We start from the raw sequence: 27,517 nt of genomic DNA on the forward strand, positions 1-27,517 counted from the left end.
GAACTGGGTTTGTTAATGGAAAAACATCTACAGAGAAAACTATTGGTAAATTATACTTCTCCGGAAATTTAAAACTCACAAATGTTTCATTTGTGTAATCGTTTCAAAAACATGTACATTAAAAAACTAAATACGCTCCACTGTTTTAGAAAATCTTTACAGTTTGCTACATCACCCTTTAAAGTTACAACTACGAAAACCTACTTACTTAAGCTGTTGAGTTCGGCTTCAAATGTAAAGCATAAGTTCAAGCTAGCATATCATATTTTTAAAAGGTTAAACATAATTGATATGCAAATTTAAATACTACCCTTTCTTAATGGTGACACCTTATCTGTCCTATATCCCACAATTTCCATGAGCAAAGCAAAAGAAATTCTGAGGCCCTGAAGAAATAAGGCTTACTGTGGGGTTCAACTCAATCTGGTGTTTGGGCGCTTTCATGTTTTGGGGTGATATTCTGTGACAGGGTGCAGGCACCAGAAGAATTTTAGCCTAGTTCATCACATTGGAGAATGAGGGTCTGGGTAAATATCTAATCTGGTGAAGAACCATCCCTTTTTTAAACCCCATGGTGACCAACTATAGTTTATTCTCTATTTCGTTTCCTTGCCATAACAAAATAAAAGTCTTGGGTTATTTATGGAAGGGAAGACTTTTTGTTTCTTCTAATTTTTTCTAAAAAACAAAGGTTTAAGGAAAGGCAACCCTTAATGTGCATCTTTTCCACAGAAATTTGCCTTTGAAAACTAGAGGCAATAAATAAGGCCGAAATCTGTATTTTGTTTTTGGATACACATGTTATTTGTGTCTGTGTATTCATTTTTATGCATGACTTTATATGGAATGGTTAAAATAACTTATGATGCAACTTAACAGGAAAGATCACAAACATTCCAATGAGTGCTATGTCCCATGTTTTACATAAAGTAGTGTTTACCTAGAGTGGTGCTGTGTAGGACACTCTGAATGGAAATTAACCAGAACTATAACCATCTACTTCCAATAATATATCTTCTATGCCCAAATTACGCAATTACTCAATTTTCGATGATTAATCAAATGGCCTTTTTTCTGCTTCACTAGACATCCTTCATAGCCAATGACTGCATATTTTCCATTATTGAAAAAACTAAAGTGATAACTTCCTCATCCTTAATTTGTCTTTCTTTGTTCCTTAAGATGTCATCTGTGTCAACCTCTTCTGAGAATGCAGATGCGTTAGGGATTTCCTTGTGTTTCTTAATAGCATTGGTGTCTGCACACTTCTTTGTCAATTTTGTGAACATGACAGCTGCTTCATAGACAGACGATTTCTTTGTTAAGTCATTAGTGTTAAGTGTGTCTGAAACTACAGTGAAACAACTATTAAAGGAGGGTCAAGGGGAATATATTTATAGACCATCCAAGTTCAAAAACCCCTATTAGAACTGTAAAGAACAAAAAGAACTAGAAGGTCTGAAAAGAGAAGAAGCTAAGTCCTCACGGTCCTCAATGAAAGCTACGCACTGATATTGCACTGAACCAGACCCAAATGGTCGATAGACACTAAGTGTACAGTAGAAATCCTATCAGCCCACCCTCTTGGCGGAGCCTCGTCATGTAGGACATCTAGAACCAAGTTGGTGTATCCATGCCCAGATGAATTGGCTAGATATCACGCTGTTATGGTTCAAAAGATGGAAGTGTCCACGCCACTGGCGGTACTGGTACAGTGCAGTGCAGTGAAAAAAAAGAAAAGTGAGTGAGTGATATTAAAATGACGGTCAAGGCAAAAGAAAAATCCCTTTATTATTATTCACCTGGACGTCATATTAAAAAAGGGTGCAAAACAGTGTGACAAAATCACTGTCTACTTTGCTGTGTGGTTGATTAGGCCAACATGTTTCTGCCATCAGGTGAAACTACACCGGCATTCTTCAGGGCCACTAGTATAAAAATTGCTACTGCAAAGATACACTCTATTGATAGTGCAAAAAGTGAAGTATCAGACCAAAATAAGTCTGTCAACAGAAAATGTGGTCAATTGGACCATCCTACCGTATCCTCTTGAACCATGTGTTGATAGAGGATGCAGTTCCTGCGAACAAAGACAAAGATAAAAAATACTGTTTGTTGTTCTCTAAACATGACAGACTACCAGGAGCAGTCAACCCTGGAAGAGACTATCATATCATGCACTGAAGACCAAACAAGACTTAGCTAGGCCAGTCCAATCTGTGACGGCCGGTTGATTAGTTACTGGTTGCACATAGGGTAAACCACAGAGAATTCTGAATATAGTATAGAAAGATAAATAGACTTACCCAGCAGTGTGTGGGAGTCAAGCCTCACCTCACCCGGCAACGGCTCGGAGAATGAGGCCCCGCTCTATGCACAAAGAAATGTATAAACATACAGATAAACTGTCAGAAATCTGATCAGTATCCTCAATCATTAGTATGTATTCACAGTTGTGCATGCAAACGCTTGGTTGTAAGTTGCCCACAATGATCACAGTACCATGGAGAAAAAAGGGTTAGGTATAGCATCAAGTGTTGAATGTGAAGGTAATAACTGACAAGGAAGATGGAGTGTTCATAGCATTACTCCCCTCATAATGTTGATAAGCATTTTCAACCCAAAAGCTATCTTGATATTCTGTTTGAAATGCAGTATAGTATTCACTGCAAGGAGAGGGATGGCTCAGCTGGCTCTATGCTGCAGCCTATTCTTCAGGGATAGTCTACCCTGAAACTTAACTAGTAAAAAAGATCAGTATAAAAAATTACCCCTCTAAGTAAGTATCTACACGTCAGAGCGCCGAACCGGCCGAGCAAACAGCTCCATTCTATCCCAATAGACAGAAGGAAAGCGAAATTGGGCCAGCGTGTGGCAGACAACGTCGAAACAACTCACCTCTCCGTCGGTACCTCTCGGCAAGATCCAAAGCCGAAGGGGAGGCAACGAGGAGAGGTGAGAGGCACATTTAAATACCCCCCTTAATTGGTGGAGGTTGCGTTCATTCGGCTCAGCTGGTAGGCCGATGCCGGTCCTCCAATGCGTGAATCATAGTTACTGCGCATGCGCGCCTGTGAGCCACCCGTATTATCAATGTGGTTCGAAACCGGAGCATGCGCAGAGCAGGGATGTAAGCGTTCATCACAAGAGCGCCTGCATGTTGTTTAATGTGTGTTCATTTACCCATGTTGCATGCGCGTTCTAAACTAGTGTTTCAGTCCAGAGTCGGCGCTTAGGGGAATAAACAAAGATAATGAACAGATATTCATACAGCATAATAAGCTATTGTGTGGCTAGTGACTGCACATGTGATGGTACAGAGAGGAGCATGTCGGCGCTTGCGAAAATAAACACAGATGATGAATAGATATTCCTATAGCATAATAAAATAGCGTTTGACTGCCTATTTGATGGTACAGTAGGGAAAACGGGGCACTGCAGGACCAGTTAAGCACATGATCCATGAAATGTTAGAGATGTATTGTAATTTCGACGTAGAGATGTGGAAGGGAGCATGTCTTAGTCGCTAATGTATGCAAAGGCTATATCGGTGTGGGGCACTACAGAAATAGCTGATCATGTAGGTAGAACTTAGACATATGTAAAAACCACCATGGTGTACAGTGTCAAATATGTACTAAAGGAACAGGCTATGTATTGGACTCAAGGAAGATGGGACCATCTCGTGTGTTTGTTGTAACTACCAAAGTCCATTCTAGGGGTAAGACTGGCATAGAGAGATGTTTTGTTAAACGGGCTATGTATTGCACAGTTTACATAGGGGGTATTAAAGACAGCGAGCCGTACAGTAATGGCACAGATTCCAGTGAATGGACAATACATTATGGTCAGTGCCCTAAAGGGTAAATGAGCTGTTCATATGGACACCCATGGGATATTGTCATTCAACCCTGTCACATCCGTTTTTAATTTGAAAATCCAACGTTGTTCCTTGACAAACAAAAACCGTGAAACATCTGTAATGTGTGCAGGGATGAAAGGTTGTTCCAGGACCACCCACCTCAAATCATCTGCTTTGTGTTTCTTAGCTAGAAAGTGATTCGTTAGGCAGGTAGACTGTTTATTGCAACGTATCGTGCTCTTGTGTTCACTAATACGTAATTTTAATTTTCTGGTGGTATGTCCGATGTATGCTAGACCACAAGGGCATGTGATCATATAGATTAATTTCTCAGAGTTGCAGTTCGTGTGGTTGATCAGTCTCCATGGTCTGGATGTTCCGATGTCGATAGAAAGGGTCTTCTGAGTCTGGGGGCAAACGGTGCAACCACCGCAAGGGTAGTGCCCCCGGACCGGAGCAGTATTCCAAATGGTGTCAAGAGTAGTAGTGGTATCTCTTCTCTGGGTCTTAGGCCTGGTATGAACCAGACTATCTCTGATGCTGGGCCCTCTTTTGAAAGCAAACAAGGGCCTGGGTATTGCACCAGGTGCTGTGTTCAGGATCTTCCAATGCTTCAGCACCGTTTTTTTGACCACATTAGATAGGGTACTGAAAGTATGCACCATCGTAATCCTGTCAGAAGGCGTCTTACTGTGTCGATGTTCAATCAGTGCCTCTCGATTATTGTTGAACGCTCTTTTGTGCGCCCGACGTATCAGATGATTCGGGTAGTGACGTTCCTTCAGGTTCGACGATAGCTCTTTAGCGTGTTGTTCATACAAGGTGTTCGAGGAACAATTTCTACGAACCCTCAGAAATTGACCTACCGGTAACTTGTCACGTAGTGACTGCGGGTGAAAACTCCGGTACGATAGCAGTGAGTTCCGAGCCATTGGTTTCTTGTAAAGTCGACTTTGCAAGCCTTCCTCTCCAGGGAAGATGAGAAGGTCTAGAAATGGTAGCTGCTCTTTGCTGAATTCCATCGTGAAGTGGAGGTATTGATTTCTAGAATTCAACCAGGTATGGAAATCGGTGACCTCAATGCTTGTGCCTCTCCATATGACAATGATGTCATCAATATATCTGCGCCACAGCAACACCTGTCCTAAGAAAGGGTTGCTGTGGTTAAGAACATGGTCTTGCTCGAACTGGTGCATATACAAATTAGCAAGACTAGGGGCAAAGACACTCCCCATTGATGTTCCGGAGACTTGGAGGTAGAGGTCATCCTGGTATTGAAAATAGTTCTCCATCATGGCCAGTCTGGCGCACTCCATGATAAAAGGTATTGGAGTGATTGTATCCAATAGTCTTGACTCTAACAAATTCCTTATGCAGTCCAAAGTCTCTTGTTGCGGGATGCATGTATAGAGAGACTCGATGTCGAAACTCACCAATAGGTCAGTCTCGACGTGGAACTCGGTCTCTGCAAGGAGTCGTAGAACATCACCGGTGTCTTGCAAGTACGTTGGTGTATCTTTAACGATTGGTTTGAGAAAGAAATCCACAAAAGTGGATAATGGCTCGAGTAAAGAACCGATCCCCGAAATAATCGGGCGGCCCGGATGAGGTCTCTTCTCCTTATGAATCTTCGGGAGACAATAAAAATAAGGAACCACAGGATGTGTCGTGCTGAGATACCTGGCTTCTTGAGATGTAATCCATCCTTCGCAGGATGCTTCTTCAATAAGGCTTTTGATGTCATTGGAGACCCTCATGGTAGGATCTTCTGTAAGTCGGCGATAGGCTTTGGAGTCATTAAGTTGCCGTTTACACTCCCTGTGATAGATGTCAGTATCTTGTATGACAATAGCTCCGCCTTTGTCTGCGGGTTTTATGGTGATGGTGGTATCTTTAGATAGGCCCATGAGTGCCAGCCTTTCGACTCTAGTCATATTGGAAAAGGTCCTTTTGTTTGTCTGGTCCATGTTCATAATGTCATGGGTGACTGCTTGCTCAAAGGCAATAACCCTCGCAGGAACTTGATGGTTGAGTGGCGTGTATGTGGATTTGGGTCTAAGACCTGTGTTACGGTCCAAAGAATCCTCCAAATTGATGTTATCATTAGTGGTTTTGAAAAAGAAATGTAAACGGATTTTTCTGTAGAAGGATTCCAATTCACACCTCAAATTGAAGGGGTCTCCTTCATTGGTTGGAACGAATCCTAATCCTCTATTAAGGACTGAAGTCTCAGTAGGTGTAAGTATCCGGGTGCTGAGATTGACCACGAGATCACTGGTTTCTTCTAGGATTGGCCCCCTCTGTTGTTCGTGGTGTCCGGTGCCCAATTCACTGACTGTTGGCCTCTTCTCTTTCCGCGGCTTCTGCCTTGGCCCTGCCATAAAAAAGACTGGTCAAAGTAGAGATTTGGATTGAGTGGGTAGTTTGGAATTTGATGGCCCATAGGGGGTGGTCCCATCGGTGGTTGGTGATAACCCCAGGGTGCTGGAGGCCACCAAGGCCCTGGGTTTGGGTAGTACTGACCTCCTTGCCCTCTGTTAGATCTTCTCTGGGGACCTCTGCCTCGCCCTCTGTTAGGTGTCCCTCGGTTCGAATTGCCTTGATCACTAGACTCTGATTCTGAGCCTGAGGAAGAGTAGTTAGACCCGTATCTCTTCCCTCTGGTATTATAGACCGGGGCTACATAGGAGTCACTGATATAAGGGTAGGTGGTTTCCATAGAGAATCGTGCAAGATCTTTCTTGAATTTTTCAACTTTAGTCACAAGGATGTTATCATAATATTCTTTGTTAGTTTTATTAGTCTCGTCCACATTCTTTTTGTAAAGCACTGGGCAGATAGCGGCATTAATTTGACCATCTAAGACTTGGATCTCAACCAATAAGGCATCAGCTGTTTTCTTGGCGGTTTTGATAATCAAGATAAGCCAATCGCGCGTGCAGCGCCACGCAATCAATGCCCAGTCTTTTAAGAAACCCTTGTCTGTTAAAAAGAGACGTGGTGTATTCGTCACTATTAGACCTGATGGTGCACACTTGCCATGGAGGTATTCGTTCATGATTACGCCATGTATGGAAGTGCGAGAGTGGTTTTTTTTCATATTCAATAAGGTCACCCAATCATCCTCAGTTGTAGTAGTGGATGTAGAGGATAAGCCATCTAAAATGCTAGGGTTGTCAGTCAGAAGTGTGTTAAGGTCCTCATCATCGAATGCCAACCCCCCAAAGTCAGCCATAGTTAGTGATCAGAGCAAGGCAACGCAATCAACCAGGTGAGCGAAAAAAGGACAACATAAATAGCGTGTTGTCAGAGAATAAAATGGACCCGCAGCGGAGGCTGCTCAATACAGAAAAACAACTATTAAAGGAGGGTCAAGGGGAATATATTTATAGACCATCCACTACCAGGAGCAGTCAACCCTGGAAGAGACTATCATATCATGCAATGAAGACCAAACAAGACTTAGCTAGGCCAGTCCAATCTGTGACGGCCGGTTGATTAGTTACTGGTTGCATATAGGGTAAACCACAGAGAATTCTGAATATAGTATAGAAAGATAAATAGACTTACCCAGCAGTGTGTGGGAGTCAAGCCTCACCTCACCCGGCAACGGCTCGGAGAATTTATTCAGAATTCTCTGTGGTTTACCCTATGTGCAACCAGTAACTAATCAACCGGCCGTCACAGATAGTCTCTTCCAGGGTTGACTGCTCCTGGTAGTCTGTCATGTTTAGAGAACAACAAACAGTATTTTTTCTCTTTGTCTTTGTTCGCAGGAACTGCATCCTCTATCAACACATGGTTCAAGAGGATACGGTAGGATGGTCCAATTGACCACATTTTCTGTTGACAGACTTATTTTGGTCTGATATTTCACTTTTTGCACTATCAATAGAGTGTATCTTTGCAGTAGCAATTTTTATACTAGTGGCCCTGAAGAATGCCGGTGTAGTTTCACCTGATGGCAGAAACATGTTGGCCTAATCAACCACACAGCAAAGTAGACAGTGATTTTGTCACACTGTTTTGCACCCTTTTTTAATATGACGTCCAGGTGAATAATAATAAAGGGATTTTTCTTTTGCCTTGACCGTCATTTTAATATCACTCACTCACTTTTTTTTTCTCACTGCACTGCACTGTACCAGTACCGCCAGTGGCGTGGACACTTCCATCTTTTGAACCATAACAGCGTGATATCTAGCCAATTCATCTGGGCATGGATACACCAACTTGGTTCTAGATGTCCTACATGACGAGGCTCCGCCAAGAGGGTGGGCTGATAGGATTTCTACTGTACACTTAGTGTCTATAGACCATTTGGGTCTGGTTCAGTGCAATATCAGTGCGTAGCTTTCATTGAGGACCGTGAGGACTTAGCTTCTTCTCTTTTCAGACCTTCTAGTTCTTTTTGTTCTTTACAGTTCTAATAGGGGTTTTTGAACTTGGATGGTCTATAAATATATTCCCCTTGACCCTCCTTTAATAGTTGTTTTTCTGTATTGAGCAGCCTCCGCTGCGGGTCCATTTTATTCTCTGACAACACGCTATTTATGTTGTCCTTTTTTCGCTCACCTGGTTGATTGCGTTGCCTTGCTCTGATCACTAACTATGGCTGACTTTGGGGGGTTGGCATTCGATGATGAGGACCTTAACACACTTCTGACTGACAACCCTAGCATTTTAGATGGCTTATCCTCTACATCCACTACTACAACTGAGGATGATTGGGTGACCTTATTGAATATGACCTTCTAGTTCTTTTTGAAACTACAGTGACCTTCTCTGTTTTACTTTCCTCAGACACTACAGAGTTTTGTGTGTTGTTCTTCTGAGCGACAATTATTCCAGATGTTATTCTAGCGTTGTTCTAGCGTTTCACTTGCCATTCAGCGGTTTTCCGCCCGCTTTTGCTGCACTGTGTCTCGTCAGTAGCGGTCTGTTGTGCGAATAGTCCCAAGGCAGCAGAACGCGCTGAGATCTGGACGGCACCCAGGTCATGTCCAGTAAGTTGCCGCACTGGTTTTGGTATCCTACAATGCTGTTCCGAAATACGGCGTGGGGCGCCCGGGGGGGGGGGGGGGAGGCGGCGTGAAGGGGCTCGTCTGCTGTAGTGGGGCGCCCCTTTACCGTTTCAGTTGCCATTCCGCCCGCTTTTGTTACACTGTGCCTCTTCCGCCATTCAGCTGTTTACCACCCGCTCTTGCAGCTACAGCGTCTCGCTCACCATGTAGTTGAGTTGCTTCCACTCGTGCGGTGCAGCGATAGGCGGCTGCCACAGGACTCTTAAAATGGCGGCCGGGTCTTCGGATTTGGGCGTGGTCCACTAAAATGGCCCTGGGACACCTTGGAACTCGGACGCTTGTCTGCTAGGGCATGGGCCCCATTCCCGAAAGCGTCCCCTCAGCCTTGAAGATTCTATAAAAGTCTTGGGGTCCCCCGACTCCCGCAGGCTTCCGGTGGGGAGCGGCTGCCATGATTGCTTGCGGAATGGCCACGACGGAGCTACGAGATGGTGGTGCTCTCATGCTGACGCCAGCTTCAGTCTGAAACATCCAGAAACACTGTAGACTATCAATTCGATGAGTTCCGGTGGAGCCCCAACGTGACCCGGTAGGGAAGAACTTGCCCTCCCCTTTTTTGAGTGATGGTTCTTGTTGCCTGTCCCCTCTGTTGTCATCTAACGGAACCTTTTTTGATTGCCGAGTGAGAAAAAAAAAGGTGGGTATTTCATCGATTGGGAAAAAAAAATGTTTTAATCCAATGAAAAGTGTTATTTTTAGGTCATATGATCAAGCCTTCCATCATTAGGAAACCAAAAGTAAAATGAACCAATGAAAAGTTTTATAAACAAGTCAAATGACCTGTTATGCGGCTTTGGGTTATAAAAAGCTTACAAAACTCGTTGGCCCATGAGGCGGCATCAGTAGCGGACCGATGTGCGAATAGGCCGAAGGCAGCACAACGCGCCGAGATCCGGATGGCACCGAGGTGGTGTCCAGCAAGTTGCCGCACTGGTGTGGCCATCCTACAATGCTGCGCCGAAAGACGGCGTGTCTCCCACTCAAAATACATAAAATGGCGAAAGACGCCGTGTCTCCCACTCAAAACATATAAAATGTCGAAAGACGGCGTGTCTCCCACTCAAAACACATAAAATGGCGAAAGACGGCGTTTCTCTCACTCAAAACACAAAAAATGAAGTCTAGACTAAAAGGCAATGATCATATTTTCTACTCTTGCTATAGTTGTTCATGCACTGAGGGTGCTGTAGAAAAAAATAGAAAAATGTACCCGATTCAGCACTATAGTGCAACATACACAGCACCTGGGGTGTCAAGAGTGAACAGGTCCTAGCTGCTTAACCAATGACTGACAAATGCTATATTAAACACTTACTATGTATAATACTTGCGTTCACAATAGTTTTACTTTACAAAACAGAACAAAAGATTGTTTATTAGCATAGTGATTGGAGCAGTTATATACATATTCGGGCATAGCAATAATCAGAATGTCACATTCACATGTCTGCTCAGTGTTTACAGGCACTTAGTATCATTGATTTTTCATTTTCGTCCGGACCATGTTGACCAACTATAGTTTATTCTCTATTTCGTTACCTTGCCATAACAAAAAAAAAGTCTTGGGTTATTTATGGAAGGGAAGATTTTTTGTTTCTTCCAATTTTTTTTAAATACAAAGGTTTAAGGAAAGGCCACCCTTAATGTGCATGTTTTCCACAGAAATTTGCCTTTGAAAACTAGAGGCAATAAATAAGGCCGAAATCTGCATACACAGCACCTGGGGTGTCAAGAGTGAACAGGTCCTAGCTGCTTAACCAATGACTGACAAATGCTATATTAAACACTTACTATGTATAATACTTGTGTTCACAATAGTTTTACTTTACAAAACAGAACAAAAGATTGTTTATTAGCATAGTGATTGGAGCAGTTATATACATATTCGGGCATAGCAATAATCAGAATGTCACATTCACATGTCTGCTCTGTGTTTACAGGTACTTAGTATCATTGATTTTTCATTTTCGTCCGGACCATGGTGACCAACTATAGTTTATTCTCTATTTCGTTACCTTGCCATAACAAAAAAAAAGTCTTGGGTTATTTATGGAAGCGAAGATTTTTTGTTTCTTCCAATTTTTTTTAAAAACAAAGGTTTAAGGAAAGGCAACCCTTAATGTGCACTTTTTCCACAGAAATTTGCCTTTGAAAACTAGAGGCAATAAATAAGGCCGAAATCTGCATACACAGCACCTGGGGTGTCAAGAGTGAACAGGTCCTAGCTGCTTAACCAATGACTGACAAATGCTATATTAAACACTTACTATGTATAATACTTGCGTTCACAATAGTTTTACTTTACAAAACAGAACAAAAGATTGTTTATTAGCATAGTGATTGGAGCAGTTATATACATATTCGTGCATAGCAATAATCAGAATGTCACATTCACATGTCTGCTCAGTGTTTACAGGTACTTAGTATCATTGATTTTTTATTTTCGTCCGGACCATGGTGACCAACTATAGTTTATTCTCTATTTCGTTACCTTGCCATAACAAAAAAAAAGTCTTGGGTTATTTATGGAAGGGAAGATTTTTTGTTTCTTCCAATTTTTTTTAAAAACAAAGGTTTAAGGAAAGGCAACCCTTAATGTGCATGTTTTCCACAGAAATTTGCCTTTGAAAACTAGAGGCAATAAATAAGGCCGAAATCTGCATACACAGCACCTGGGGTGTCAAGAGTGAACAGGTCCTAGCTGCTTAACCAATGACTGACAAATGCTATATTAAACACTTACTATGTATAATACTTGCGTTCACAATAGTTTTACTTTACAAAACAGAACAAAAGATTGTTTATTAGTATAGTGATTGGAGCAGTTATATACATATCCGGGCATAGAAATAATCAGAATGTCACATTCACATGTCTGCTCAGTGTTTACAGGTACTTAGTATCATTGATTTTTCATTTTCGTCCGGACCATGGTGACCAACTATAGTTTATTCTCTATTTCGTTACCTTGCCATAACAAAAAAAAAGTCTTGGGTTATTTATGGAAGGGAAGATTTTTTGTTTCTTCCAATTTTTTTTAAAAACAAAGGTTTAAGGAAAGGCAACCCCTAATGTGCATGTTTTCCACAGAAATTTGCCTTTGAAAACTAGAGGCAATAAATAAGGCCGAAATCTGCATACACAGCACCTGGGGTGTCAAGAGTGAACAGGTCCTAGCTGCTCAACCAATGACTGACAAATGCTATATTAAACACTTACTATGTATAATACTTGCGTTCACAATAGTTTTACTTTACAAAACAGAACAAAAGATTGTTTATTAGCATAGTGATTGGAGCAGTTATATACATATTCGGGCATAGAAATAATCAGAATGTCACATTCACATGTCTGCTCAGTGTTTACAGGTACTTAGTATCATTGATTTTTCATTTTCGTCCGGACCATGGTGACCAACTATAGTTTATTCTCTATTTCGTTACCTTGCCATAACAAAAAAAAAGTCTTGGGTTATTTATGGAAGGGAAGATTTTTTGTTTCTTCCAATTTTTTTTAAAAACAAAGGTTTAAGGAAAGGCAACCCTTAATGTGCATGTTTTCCACAGAAATTTGCCTTTGAAAACTAGAGGCAATAAATAAGGCCGAAATCTGTATTTTGTTTTTGGATACACATGTTATTTGTTTTTACCTACCACGTACTTGACATTTTACAGCTTTTGATATTTGCTATTAAAAAACCATTGAAATTCACTGAAAAAACCATAGGTTATAGACCATATATAGTTAGGAATTAGCATTTACAAAACCTTAATTTACTCGCACAAAACCATAGAAATTCGAATATATAGTTAGTTGCAATAACTATATATCGCGCACCCGCAATCCACTGCTGATGATGTCACATATTACATCATTCATGGCATGGTCAGTGACATCACTGATGACATCACTGATGACATCTCAAATGACATCACTGATGACATCTCAAATGACATCACTGATGACATCACTGATGACATCTCAAATGACATCACTGATGAAATCACTGATAACATCTCATTTGACATTACTGATCACATCACTGATGATATAATTCATGTGATAATACGATGAACCTCTTCAGACTCTAATATAACCTTAGATACAATCAGTGTAAACAGACACGCACAGACTGTCACTCATCCATGGAGTTACTCACACACCTAGTCAGTCATGCAAATAATCAATCACACCTCCATTTCCTCAACTATATAGTTATACACTCCTTACTTAATCAAACATATACTAACACATATTTACTCTCTTATACAATCACTGATATAAGTTCACAATGATCCATACAGCCACTCACACATTCACTGGCTCTTATGCACAGTTATTTATATATGTCAACTCTTACATGTACTGTGTTTTACATATGTACTTACTTTTACATGTAGCACTGAGAAATCCAATAACTCACCAATACACTCATGGAGACAGTCAACCGCCCATACAGCTGTTTCAACATGCACTTTTGAACCCATACATCTAGTGAATCAACTGCTCACACATCTATGCACAGAGTCACACACCTCCCAGCCACCCCCACACACACACTCACTCTCCCATACAAATACTTGGGCAACCAATCAATAACCCATATAGTTACTCATATAGCTACTGATCAACACATGCAGCAGTTTACAGAACAACAGATATAATGATGCACAAATTAAGACAGTTTAGTCACTAACCCATGCACTCAGTGAGACACATGTAATCACTCACTCACTCATGCACCTACTAAATCCTTCATCCAGACACTTATACATCCACTCATTCTTCAATATGTAAGACATATTTTAACTTTACAGAAACAGACAGTCACTGGATGATGTCATCAGTGATGTCATCAGTGATGTCACTCACCATGTCATGAATGATGTAATATGTGACATCATCAGCAGTGGATTGCGGGTGCGTGATATATAGTTATTGCAACTAACTATATACTCAAATTTCTATGGTTTTGTGCGAGTAAATTAAGGTTTTGTAAATGCTAATTCCTAACTATATATGGTCTATAACCTATGGTTTTTTCAGTGAATATATATATGATTGAGAAATAAGGTGGATTTGATTAAAAGTAGTGTTACAATCCATCCAATTTCCATTTCGATTTAAAATAATAATAGATCAGTAGAGCCACAGAATGATTTAAGTCAAGTTTCAGTTGTTTAAAAGGTTAGATTGTATGGCAAATAATTATGGAGTATTTTGGTATAAAGAGTTATAATCCCTAATTGTCAAAAGGTTTCATTTGTTGAAAAAGGCACTTGCCTGATGTAATTGTGGAACCCCATCTCTATGTTTGTGACTTGGATATTATGCACTTGCACACAATTGTTAAACTGCTTTTTTATCGAGTTTTAATACCATATTGAGCATGTTTCTTTGGGATTTTAACATTTGTTTACTTTTATACTTGCTTTTATGCAAAATAACAAGTGTTTTTATATCTGCGTAATACCAATTTCCCATTTACTCACAAAAAATGGCCGCCAGATTTGTAAACAACTGAACTGACCAATGTGTGTCCTTTTACTATTTTTACTGCCTTATCCATGTAATAAAGAAGGGTACAATGGCAACGCAAAAACATCGTGATCAAGGGAGCTTGACTCCTGAAACGCGTTGATGTAACTGCTGTAACTAAATAAACAAGCCTGAAATGAACGATACCCGTGAGTGCCGGATGATTTCTATTGACAAAAAACTGCAACAGAAATCTCATTTTGAATAGAGAGCGACGTGGCTGATTGTCGCAGAACCAGGCACAGCCGGCGTTTTGGTAGCACGCCAGAGTGAATCGCCGACCTGTGAGACCAACCAGAGACAGGCGTGCCCCCCGTAATAACCCAGCCGACCTGCAAATTGTTCGCGTGTGGTGTAAATCGAGGAAAGGCAGTCTTCTGCAGCCCGGGGATCTGAGGGTCCTAGCGCTTCGGTAAGTCAGCCCGACTCGTATCACACACTCGTTTTAACTCCGCGGGTCATTATAGTTGGGAAGACGGGAGCTGGCAACAGATATTTTTTCTTTGTATTGTGTTCGACGTAGAGCCAATTTATCCGCTGTCCATATAGCGGGAAGTATTTAAAAAGGAAATATCGAGCGGATATCGAGAAGGCTCAGCTATGAGTGACAAAGAGTATGCAGCTAGAGAACTCGAGGCTGTAAAACTATTTGAGGATTCTGTACAACCCAGAGTGGATAAGGGGAGGGCGGCTGCCACTACTGGAAATTCAGATTTAAACAAATATTTACAAACATATGAAAAACTGAAAAAGAGAGAAATATCTCGCTGGTGGGAGGTGGCCTCATTACGCCGATATCTTGAAATAGGCAGAATTCCACAAGAGCTTCCAGCAGAACAGTGCTGGAAGCTCAAAAAATATGATGCAAATACTCCTCAAATACGCTGAAAAGGAACGACTGGAAGTGATTGATAAACTGAAAGATCTAAATGAGACACTAAGCAAACATGATGAAAAACCCAGAATTGATACATTTAAATCTGATTTAAATCCCAAATTAGAAAAATATGAGAAATGCATCAAAGACAGAAAGTCTACCAAATTCATAAGAGATCGAATTGATTATGAATCAGGGCAGATTTACACATTTGCCAAAAAGTTCGACATGGCCAGACGCCAGAAAATCTTCAGTGGACAAACTGTCCAACAGACACCGATTCAAAGTGATGCAAGCTCAGAAACGGGCTCAGAACAGGAATCTGATGACGGGAGTCGAAAAGGGCCAAATGATGTGCGACTACCAGTCACTGATGAATTCCGTTTTATGATCATGGAGCAACAGTCAGACCATCGCATGGGGAAAGGAAGAGGATGGGGAAGGGGTCGAGGAAAAGAAGACAAAGATGAGGGGGCGAAGGGTACAGGAGGAGCGCAAGGTTAGCAAACAAAAAGATCCTTGCGCTCGAACACCAAGAAATAGCCTCAACTACTAACAGGGACTCTACAATTATCAATTTGAGTTCTGTGACGCTGACTCAAGAGGATGAGACAATCTTAAAATTAGGTCTTTCCTACTGTGATACTAATGAATTTAATTATCCTAACAGTAGGATGGACCTCTACCAGTACATTAGGAAACTCAAATTAACAAAAATGCATGCTGCAAAAATCAGCAACCCCGGATTGAGTCTTGAAACAGAGTCGGATACCTCTCTGCCTTTCCTCATTGTCAGCGAATTACCGGCCTTAACAGATATGATAGCGTTAATGGATGACACCTCCTATGAGGAGAATAATGACAATATCGTACAAGAAAATGACTTATTAGTTAGTGACCACACGCCGTTCAGAGCTGCATCAAAGTTTCTTCCACAAACTCTGAAAGACAATGTAGATCTGTTTGGCGAAAATGTAACTAAAGACCTAAAGAATTTATATTTTCAAGAAAATCAAAGGAAATATAAAATGAATCCTAGAAAAGCACTTTTTCATAAAACAGTGAAGAAACTACAGACGGAAGATGGCCTTTTAGTGAAACCTTTGGATAAGGGAGGGAACGTAGTTCTTTGGGGGAAAGAACAATATAAAAAAGAAGCAATGAGTCAACTGCTAGACCACAGCTGCTATAAGAGAATAAGCCCCAGAGAATATGAAAATGTAATTGTGGAGTTCCATGGAAGACTGGAAAGAAACTGGATTGCTCAGCTGAGATGAACATAAATACATCAAACAAGACAATCCAGTGATCCCAGTCTTCTATATGTTACCAAAAATCCACAAAAACTCCACTAGTCCACCAGGGAGGCCCATCATTTTGTCGTGTGGAAGTCTATTTGAGAACGCATTGCAATATATAGACTATTTCTTGAACCCCATTGTCAGAAAGCTCCCCTCCTATTTGAAGGACTCTACCGAATTTTTGAAATGTATCTTTGATATATGTTGGTATTCTACAACTATGGTTCTTGTGACATTAGACATTTCAACCTTATACACAAGTATAAGACATGTAGATGGTCTTAGAGCATGTGAGCACTATCTAAATAGGAGACCAATACGCCTTGCCTCACAAAACAGAATGATCCTTGAAATTATGGAATGGTGTCTAACTAAAAACATTTTTCTCTTTGGCAGTGATCTGTACATCCAGGAGCGGGGGACCGCGATGGGCACCTGCTTTGCCCCCAGTTATGCCAACTTACATCTCGGCTACTGGGAGGAGCAGGTGCTCATGGGGGGTCCCCTTGATCACTGGTCGGAACATATTCTATTGTGGGTTAGGTATATTGATGATGTCTTCGTGCTGTGGCAGGGCATGGAGACATCATTCGACCTGTTTATCGAGGAAATAAATCCGAATTCTCTAAATTTGGAATTTGTGGGGAATTCAAGTAAAATATCTATAGACTTTCTCGATATTAGGATTACTCCCCTTAACAATAAACTAGAAAACACTGTGTTCCGTAAGAGCACTGCTGGGAACTCAATCCTACATGCCGAGAGCGCCCACCCAACGGCTTTAATAAGAAGTAGTCCGTTTGGGGAGTATTATAGTGCGAGACGCACTTGCAGTAGCGATGAACAATACAACGCAATAGAGATTGAGATGACCCAAAGGTTCATACAAAGAGGATACAATGAGACGGTCCTTAAAGGTGCTTCTAATATGGCCAAAAGGTTAACCAGACAGAATATACTTTTTGAACCATCTAGAACTCAGAAATTGAATAAAATGCAGAAAGACCAAGGCACTTCAAGATTCATAACTACATTTAACATCAAGCATAAGGAAATAAGAACTATCCTTAGAAAACACTGGTATTTGATTAGAAACGATCCAGTGTTGGGCTCAAAGGTAAAAAAGAATTCTGAAATAACCTATAGAAAGTCCAAATCCTTGAAAGACTTAATTGTACAAAGTGAGTTCACAGACAAGAAAAGAAGCAATACTGACTGGCTGAAACCTAAACCTGGTTTTAAGAGATGTTTTAAATGCAAAGCGTGCCAACATGGAATGAATCGCACGGATTTTAAAACCTCTTTTAATAAGACCGTGAAAGTGAGAAGTACCATTACTTGTAAGAGTGAATACGTAGTTTATTTACTACAGTGCCCATGTCCAAAGATCTATATCGGTAGCACCATTTTACCAGTGCACCAGCGAATCCTTCAGCACAGAAGAGCAATTGCTAATCAGGATAGGTCTTACCCTGTGGCCCAACACTTTGAATTACATCATCAAAGAAACCCCGTAGGCCTGCAATACTCATGTATTGCAGAGGTTCCAAAAAAGAGGAGAGGGGGAGAAAGGAAAAGCGAACTCAGAAAATTAGAGACCTATTTTATTCTAGAGTTTAATTGCAAGGAGCCACAGGGTTTGAACGTTGACGAAGACCTTTACACATGCTTAAACTGATTACTTGTAAATATGATGAACTGTTTTTTCAGCCTCGAGCATACCGAAACTGTATTTTTTGGAAATTTTTGTTAATGATTTTAATTAACAGAGACTTTCAATTTTAATAGTGCTATTTTTTGTATGATAGTATGTTATTTAAAATTGCTGTGGCTTAGTGACAAATGAATTGAAATGAGTAATGCATTTTTTTTAAACTACTTTATGCACGGGCACTTTAGATAATTTCTTGTTGAAGTGCAATATGAGTGGATTGTTTACATATTGAGTACAAGGTACTATTGTTGAAATTTAGGCATTAGCACTTTTTTGATAATGAAACGCACTTTAGCACTAGCACTTTATTGTCTTCCATTGAATTTCGTGTATTATTTAGATCAATGTATACAGTGAAAGAGTATTACTTGTTTACATAGGCACTTGCACTTTATGATTGATCAATAAGGTGGATTTGATTAAAAATAGTGTTACCATCCATCCAATTTCCATTTTGATTTAAAATAATAATAGATCAGTAGAGCCAGAGAATGAATTAAGTCAAGTTTCAGTTGTTTAAAAGGTTAGATTGTATGGCAAATAATTATGGAGTATTTTGGTATAACGAGTTATAATCCCCAATTGTCAAAAGGTTTCATTTGTTGAAAAAGGCACTTGCCTGATGTAATTGTGGAACCCCATCTCTGTGTTTGTGACTTGGATATTATGCACTTGCACACAATTGTTAAACTGCTTTTTTATCGAGTTTTAATACCATATTGAGCATGTTTCTTTGGGATTTTAACATTTGTTTACTTTTATACTTGCTTTTATGCAAAATAACAAGTGTTTTTATGTCTGCGTAATACCAATTTCCCATTTACTCACATATGCTAAAATGGCCGCCAGATTTGTAAACAACTGAACTGACCAATGTGTGTCCTTTTACTATTTTTACTGCCTTATCCATGTAATAAAGAAGGGTACAATGGCAACGCAAAAACATCGTGATCAAGGGAGCTTGACTCCCGAAACGCGTTGATGTAACTGCTGTAACTAAATAAACAAGCCTGAAATGAACGATACCCCTGAGTGCCGGATGATTTCCATTGACAAAAAACTGCAACAGAAATCTCATTTTGAATATATATATATATGACATCTCAAATGACATCACTGATGACATCTCAAATGACATCACTGATGACATCACTGATGACATCTCATTTGACATTACTGATCACATCACTGATGACATCATTCATGTGATAATACGATGAACCTCTTCAGACTCTAATATAACCTTAGATACACTCAGTGTAAACAGACACTCACAGACTGTCACTCATCCATGGAGTTACTCACACACCTAGTCAGTCATGCAAAGAATCAATCACACCTCCATTTCCTCAACTATACAGTTATACAAACTTTACTTATTCAAACATATACTAACACATATTTACTCTCTTATACAATCACTGATACAAGTTTTCAATGATCCATGCAGCCACTCACACATTCACTGGCTCTTATGCACAGTTATTTATAGATGTCAACTCTCACATGTACTGTGTTTTACATATGTACTTAATTTGACATGTAGCACTGAGATATCCATTCACTCACTAATACACTCATGCACAGTCAACCGCCCATACAGCTGTTTGCACATGCACTTTTGAATCTATACATATAGTGAATCAACTACTCACACATCTATGTACAGAGTCACACACCTTCCAGCCACCCATACACACACACTCAGTTTCCCATACAAATACTTGGACAACCAATCAATAACCCATACAGTTACTCATATAGCTACTGATCAACATATGCAGCAGTTTGTAGAACAACAGATATAATGATGCACAAATTAAAGCAGTTTAGTCACTAACCCATGCACTCAGTGAGACACATTTAATCACTCACTCAATCAGTCAGTCAGTCATGCACCTAGTAAATCCTTCATCCAGACACTTATATATCCACTCATTCTTCAATATGTAAAACATATTTTAACTTTACAGAAACATACAGTCACTGGATGTTGTAATCAGTGATGTCATCAGTGATGTCATTTGAGATGTCATCAGTGATGTCATCAGTGATGTCACTAACCATGTCATGAATGATGTAATATGTGACATCATCAGCAGTGGATTGCGGGTGCGCGATATATAGTTAGCGCTTATAACTATATATGGAATTTCAATGGTTTTATGCGAGTAAAATAAGGTTTTGTAAATGCAAATCCTTAACTATATATGGCCTAAAACCAATGGTTTTTTCATTGAATTTTCAAGGTTTTGTAAATGCAAATTCCTAACTATATATGGCCTAAAACCAATGGTTTTTTCATTGAATATATATGTAATGTAATGTAATGTAAGGATTTATTTGTACCGCGCAACTATCGCTCCAAAGAGCATCTTGGCGCCCACTTGTGTAGCTGATAAGATAGTAATCTTACACTAGGGATCTGGCAATAGTGTCTGGAAGAGTGAAGATCCAGGTTTTTAGTTGCTTCCTGAATTCAGTTTCTTTGTCCAGCGCTCTTATGCGGGGAGGAAGGGTGTTCCATGCTTTTGCACCTAATATCGCAAAGGACTTGCCTCCACGAGTCTTAAGCCTGAATGGTTGAGTTGCCAGAAGATTGGCATTGGACGAGCGGAGAATTCGAGTTGGGTGATATCTGGTGAATTTTTTCCGCAGATACAGTGGTCCACGTTGATGAAATGCTCTGAAGGTGATGAGCAATATTTTGAATAGAATTCTTTTAATGATAGGTAGCCAGTGTAGAGTTTTAAGGGCTTCTGTCGCTGATGATCTTCTGGGCCACTTTAATATGAGTTTAGCCGCCGAATTCTGGACCATTTGGAGCCTGTGGGTGACCTCCTTATTGGTGCCTGCATATAGTCCGTTACAGTAATCTAGATGAGATGTAACCAGTGCGACCACCACTGTTTTCCTGGCTTCCAAGGGAAGGAGATCGAAGAACTTTCTCAGACTCTTTATAACACCAAAGCACGTACCTGCCACTTTCAGTGCTTGCTGTTTAAAGGACAGATTACTATCAAAAGTCACTCCCAGGTTGCGGGCCGTGGTGGCAGTATTAGGTGGAATTTCTGCTTTCTCAGGCCACCACAGTCTGGGTATGAATTCGTTGTTTGAGCCCATCGGTATTATTTCATCAGTGATGTAATTTGAGATGTCATCAGTGATGTCATCAGTGATGTCACTGACCATGTCATGAATGATGTAATATGTGACATCATCAGCAGTGGATTGCGGGTGCGCGATATATAGTTAGTGCAACTAACTATATATGGAATTTCAATGGTTTTGTGCAAATAAAATAAGGTTTTGTAAATGCTAATCCCTAACTATATATGGTCTATAACCTATGGTTTTTTCAGTGAATTTTCAAGGTTTTGTAAATGCTAATTCCTAACTATATATTCTCTATAACCTATGGTTTTTTCATTGAATTTCAATGGTTTTTTGAAAGCTAATATCTGTAGCTGTAAAATGTATTCTTCTTTAAATCTTAAAATATATTTTACATGTTTTTTATAAATTTAAAAAAAAAAAAAAAATTTTGTTTCGCTCCCAGTCCGCGAACCGGTCAGCTTCCCGTTAGCTCAATTTAAAGCCGCGGCTCGGTCCGCGAACCGGTAAACGTTCCTTTAGCGTAACTGTTACGTTAGCATGACGTTTTGCGTTGTCGCGTAATACGTCATTGGACGCGCCAAGTTAGCGGACCCGGAAGCGGACCGGAAAGCGGAGCAAAGCGCGAAACGTAAACACAGCAGGTCATGTGACTTGGTAATAACACTTTTCATTGGTTCATTTCACTTTTGGTTTCCTAATGATGTAATACTAGGTCATGTGATCTAAAATTAACACTTTTCATTGGTTTAGAACTTTTGCTTTTCCCAAATGATGAAAACCCCTCCTTCTTTCCTCACTCTGACTTTCATCTTGGTGAGAGAAAGACCCTTTTACATTCTAGAGAAATGGCTTCAATTGTTGCTTCAGCTAGTGTTCCCCCACCACCACCCCCACCTCCTCAAGGGAAGAAAGGACCACCTGCTCAACCAATCTTTGAAGAAGAGGAAGATCAAGAAGAGGAGGAAGAGGAGGAAGAGCCTCAGTTTTTGCCAGAGGAGCCCAGGAGGTACAACAGAAAGGAAAACTTCATCTGGCAATTTTTTTAATTTCCAGCAGGGCAAAAGAAAGTCAATGCCAGATATGTCTTTTGCCGTATTTGCGACGATCGACTTTCAAGGGGGACGGACAAAAAATATAGTTTTGGAAATTATACGATGCACAGGCACATGAGTAGGTGGCACCCAAACAATTATAGTGCTGCCCAGCTTCGCGATGAACAGCAAAATCCCCCGGCAATGGCGAGAAGATCTGTCGTCCAAGAAGTATCGGGACCAGAGGCGAGAGAGGTGGTCCCGAACATTCAAATGGACATGGGGGAAGTAAAGCAAGTGTGCGTGCGGTGCAATCAATTGATATGCTACCGAGAAAGTAGCATTACTCTTATAATAAAAGCTATCAATAATCATGTTTGCCCGAAACGCCCCAAAAAATAAATTCTTCTTTTTTTCGTTGCTCCTGTTGAGCCCTCTTCAATGAATCATTTTTGTTTCCCCCCTCCCTCCCAAAAAACAAAAAAATTACAAAATGTTCAGAAAAAACAAAAAAAATATAAAAAATGTTCAGAAAAATAATTAAAAAAATTTAAAACAACAAAAACCAAAAAAAAAGTTCTTTTCAGAACTACCTCCCCATTATAAAAAAAATTGGTAGAATTTTTGAAACTCTGCCAACCTCTATTTCTTTTAGTTCGCTTCCAGTTCGCACTCCGGTACGCGAACCAGGAGCGAACCAAAAAATTTTTTTTAAAAAAAGAACAGTAAGTATAAGGGAAGGAAACAGACAGTTATGTTACAAGAAAGACAGTTACAGGGAGTAAAGAAAAGATACTGTTACCCGCAATCCACTTCTGATCATGTCACATATTACATCATTCTTGACATGGTCAGTGACATCATCAGCAGTGGATTGCGAGTAACAGTATCTTTTGTTTACTTCCTATAGCTGTCTTTCTTGTAACATAAATGTCTGTTTCCTATCCTTATACTTACTGTTCTTGTTTTAAAATTTTTTTGAGATCATTCAAAAACAGTAACATTAATAGAGACAGAATGAGTGAATAATAATGAAGAAGTATGAGAAGAGAGGGACTGAGAAAAATACTGGAAGGAGTAGAATAATTAAGTAATAGAGAAAGGAATGAGAGAAGTAGCAAACACAGGAAAGTAAGGATTAAAGAAATGAAGCAGTAGAACTAATAGATGTTAAATGTGATAGATTAAATGATTGATTCAGGATGACGATAAGGTGTGTCCTCTCCAAAAGTTTGTTTAAGGTGAGGCCTACTCAGGGTTGCATATCAAATTTATGCTTGTTGAAGAATACAGAGGAGATAGTACATGTGAAGGCCTACCATTGAAGTAAAACATGTCCACTTCACTCTTGAACAACGGCCAGACCTCTTCTGTGTCCATAGACAGACCTAAAGTTCATCTGCACAATGTCATTCGTAAACTTAGAAAACACAAGTAATGTAATTGAAAAACGTGGAGTTTCTTTTGCTCATTTCACAATCACATCACCTGTGTTGCCTTTGCTTAGGTATCTCATAGTGCAGATGTAGTTCAGCATATGAAACAGTACGCAGAAGTGCAGCAGTGTATGCATTAATACATGTGAAGGCCTACCAATGAAGTAAGTCATGTCCACTTATTACATCATTCATGACATAGTCAGTGACATCATCAGCAGTGGATTGCGGGTTAAAAGAGTAGAAAACATTTACCTTATAATTCTTGTTAACTTTTTCAAATATTTTTTCATACTTTCAATCTGTAAAAGAGAGAAGAAACATTTCAAAAATATTAAAACATGTATTTAAAAATTTGAAAAGACAAGGGAAAAGGTTCAAGAAGAAACAGTTTTTCAAAAACTTTGAGATTTACAGAAGCCTCTGCTGCTATACGTCCCCTACACAATCCTAAAGATATATATTTTAAACAAACAGTATCTTGATGCTGATGAAGTGAGGCCTATTTTGGAACATGGTGCATCTTTTGCACTGCTGATGTCTCACAATAGTGATGCAATAGCAGCGCAAAAAAGATGTAAAGCCATCATAAAATTGTGTCTAACATTTTAAATGATTCTTTCAGGATACAAATAAGATGTGTCCTTTCAAGAGGTTTCTTTAAGGTGAGGTCTATTCAGTTTTAAAAAAAAAAACAGTACCCAGATATGCAGCACTGTAAGCATTAACTTTGACACTTACAGAAGCCTCAGTTTCTCCATATCTACCTCACATTTCTAAATGTATATCATAAGTACAAAAAGTAGAACATTAATTATACATGTTAAATGGTTTATTTTTGCTGTTCTCAGAATGTATCAAATTTCACTTAAATCAGTGACTTGAAGGTATTCATCATGTAACAGCGGGGAAAAAAAACACAATCAAAATGATTGTGTTTAAAAAACCCATACAACCTAAGAAATCTGAATTCAAAACTCCTTAAAATTAACTTACTTTCCATAACGTCGAAGGATGTCCTATGAACAGCATCCACTCTGTTGTGCTATAAATATTTTCTGCCCGCCACTTTCTGAAAGAAAACCTCCATCGTTTTGAAAAATATGTTACATACAATAAAATACTTCTCACATTCTACCACATGTTTCCACTTGGCCAAATCATGTTGCAGCGTTTTTCAAGTCTTGTAATTCTTCTAATGAAATCCCGTCATTTTCTATTTTCGCAACTTTCAAAAAGAAAACATTTAAGATTACTTTCACAATCCTGGACTACTAATATCTTACCCTTCTTGCTCACCCACGTTCTACTTTTCCTATGACACTGATACTGCTTACTATGAAGCAGACTTACTTGCATCAGAATTATATAGTTGGATTTTTAAAATGACATTATAATTAAAAGTTTTGGACCAATAATCTAGACAGCATTGCAGACTTACATTCCCTCTACTTCATGAACCTTTTGCAATTCCTCAAAGGAAATTCCGAGAGTCTTCCCTTAAAATTTTGGTTTTAAAAACACCAGGTAAGAATTTTTAAGGTCAAACGGCAATTTTTTTTTGAAACTTACAACAGAATCGTTGCAGAATGACCAGCCGTTTCGAGACTTTAAATAAGCTGTGTAATGTCCTGATGTTGTTGAAGGACCATCGTGATAGATAATTGCTACAGTTACAAAAGTCCTTCCTGATATTGACAGCTGAGAAGCAACAACATTTTTTATTAAAGTTGACAATTTTGATCCATTAGGCCTACATCGTTGGATCATTAAAATGACATACTGGCCATATCTTCGTATAAATAATGTTGACATCATTTCAGATTTACATTGGCTACACTCCATGTTGTGATCCGCTGCATTTACTAGCTTATTAAAGGAGACTGATTTACTATCTGACAAAGTTAAATATATAAATCTTTCTGAGTCTACACTAGTAGTACTTGATACCATACAGTTCTCGCAGTCATGCTGCCATTGATAAGAAAGCCCAAACAGGTGATCTACATCTACACCCTCATCTTGCAATACATCAAGCATATACATTAAAAACTCCTGACAATCCTGCTGATTATTTTCAGAGAAGTCTGTTTGACCTGAACATTCATCTAACAGATAACGAACTTCAGACACACTTTCTACTTTTGTTCGATCAGTGCTACATTTGTCTAATACAGAATTCAACAAGCAGCATAAACTTTGTTCCGAATTGAACACAATCTGTTCTTTTAAAGTCTCTAGTGAAAAGAGAACATTAACCACTACATTTGCATAGCAGTTGACACCAGAACTGTTTTCAAATTGAAAACCGACAACATCTTGAACAGAATCCACTTTCTTTCTGCATACAATTTTCGGTTCATCGACTTTTGGGCTTTTTGCTACAACCTCCCTACTGTTACTGATATTTCTTCGTTTCCGGCCTACCACACGTTTCTCAAACAAAGGATATTGAGGCAAATGTGGCGCATACTCTTTTCTTAACCTATTGTATTCCTTAACACAATCTAGATCCGCACAAATGTTTGTGACATCACAGTCAATCAGGTACAATCCCGATAAAGTTCTAACTCGTGACAATGCCACATATGCCATACCCTCCTTGAACACAGAACTGCCAATATTCACCAATGCACTATCTACACTTAAACCTTGCGATTTATGGATTGTCACCGCATATGCCAAGCAAACAGGAAACTGTTTACGGCGAACATATAAATCTTTAACAAGCAAAAACCTAGCAGAACAACGACCAATTAGCTGTACTTCCTCAATGCCATCAAATTTAATTTTTAAAAATTCAATACCATCTCTACTTCTGTATTTCTCAAAATCAACAACATTACCCATTGATCCATTTACCAGACCTCTTTCAACATGTAAATTCCTTCTCAAAATGATTCGGCAATTTAAGCATACATTCAAAGTCTTTTCAAAACCCGCTGTTTTAGATATAGTCTTCTCTAATGAATCCAATTTTGATTTCAAATTCTCAGACAAAATAATTGTTGATCCCATATGCTCTATTTTGTCAATAGCTTCAAGTTTCACAATCTCTTGCTTTTCTAAATTCAACATTTTGTTGTTGAAGATGGCACATTCTGCAAGAGTTGGCATCAAACATATTCCGGATTTCTTCTCAGTAATTTTCTGAAAAATATTCTCAGGCACAATGTCTTGTTCGGGATATAAATTTGACAGTAATCGTGCATTTAAAGCTTCTTTCCCATGCTCGGTCACTTTTCCAATTCTAATATCTTGTAGAATATTCTTGTAATCTTCATCCTTCGCCTGACGCATATTTTCATGCAGTTCAGCATAATTGAAATTTAACCATATATTAACGTTGCCAATGCTCCCTAGGCACTTCCTGGTATCTTCATGCGTGATTATTTTGAACACAGGTTGTCCTTTCACTGGCGTCAGCTGCAGAAGATCTCCAAAAACAATGATGTGTTTGCCACCAAATAACACATCATATTCAGTTTTAAGAACTTCTTGCATTCTCAAATGCACAAAGGCAAGCATGACATTGGAAACCATGCTTACTTCATCAA

The 27,517-nt window shown here is 39.5% G+C and overlaps 1 protein-coding gene across 1 annotated transcript in view; it reads left to right on the forward strand.

Moving 5' to 3' along the window:
- Positions 1 to 17,239: 17,239 nt before the first annotated feature.
- Positions 17,240 to 27,517, forward strand: part of LOC147732723 (NXPE family member 4-like) — an 89,125-nt gene continuing 78,847 nt past the window's right edge. The window contains exon 1 of the mRNA XM_086954311.1: positions 17,240 to 17,983. Within this exon, the coding sequence (XP_086810437.1) occupies positions 17,240 to 17,983 (744 nt within the window). The remainder of the gene's footprint in view (positions 17,984 to 27,517) is intronic.

This window comes from Lissotriton vulgaris, chromosome 2_1 (assembly GCF_964263255.1).
Source record: "Lissotriton vulgaris chromosome 2_1, aLisVul1.2, whole genome shotgun sequence".
NCBI lineage: Eukaryota > Metazoa > Chordata > Amphibia > Caudata > Salamandridae > Lissotriton > Lissotriton vulgaris.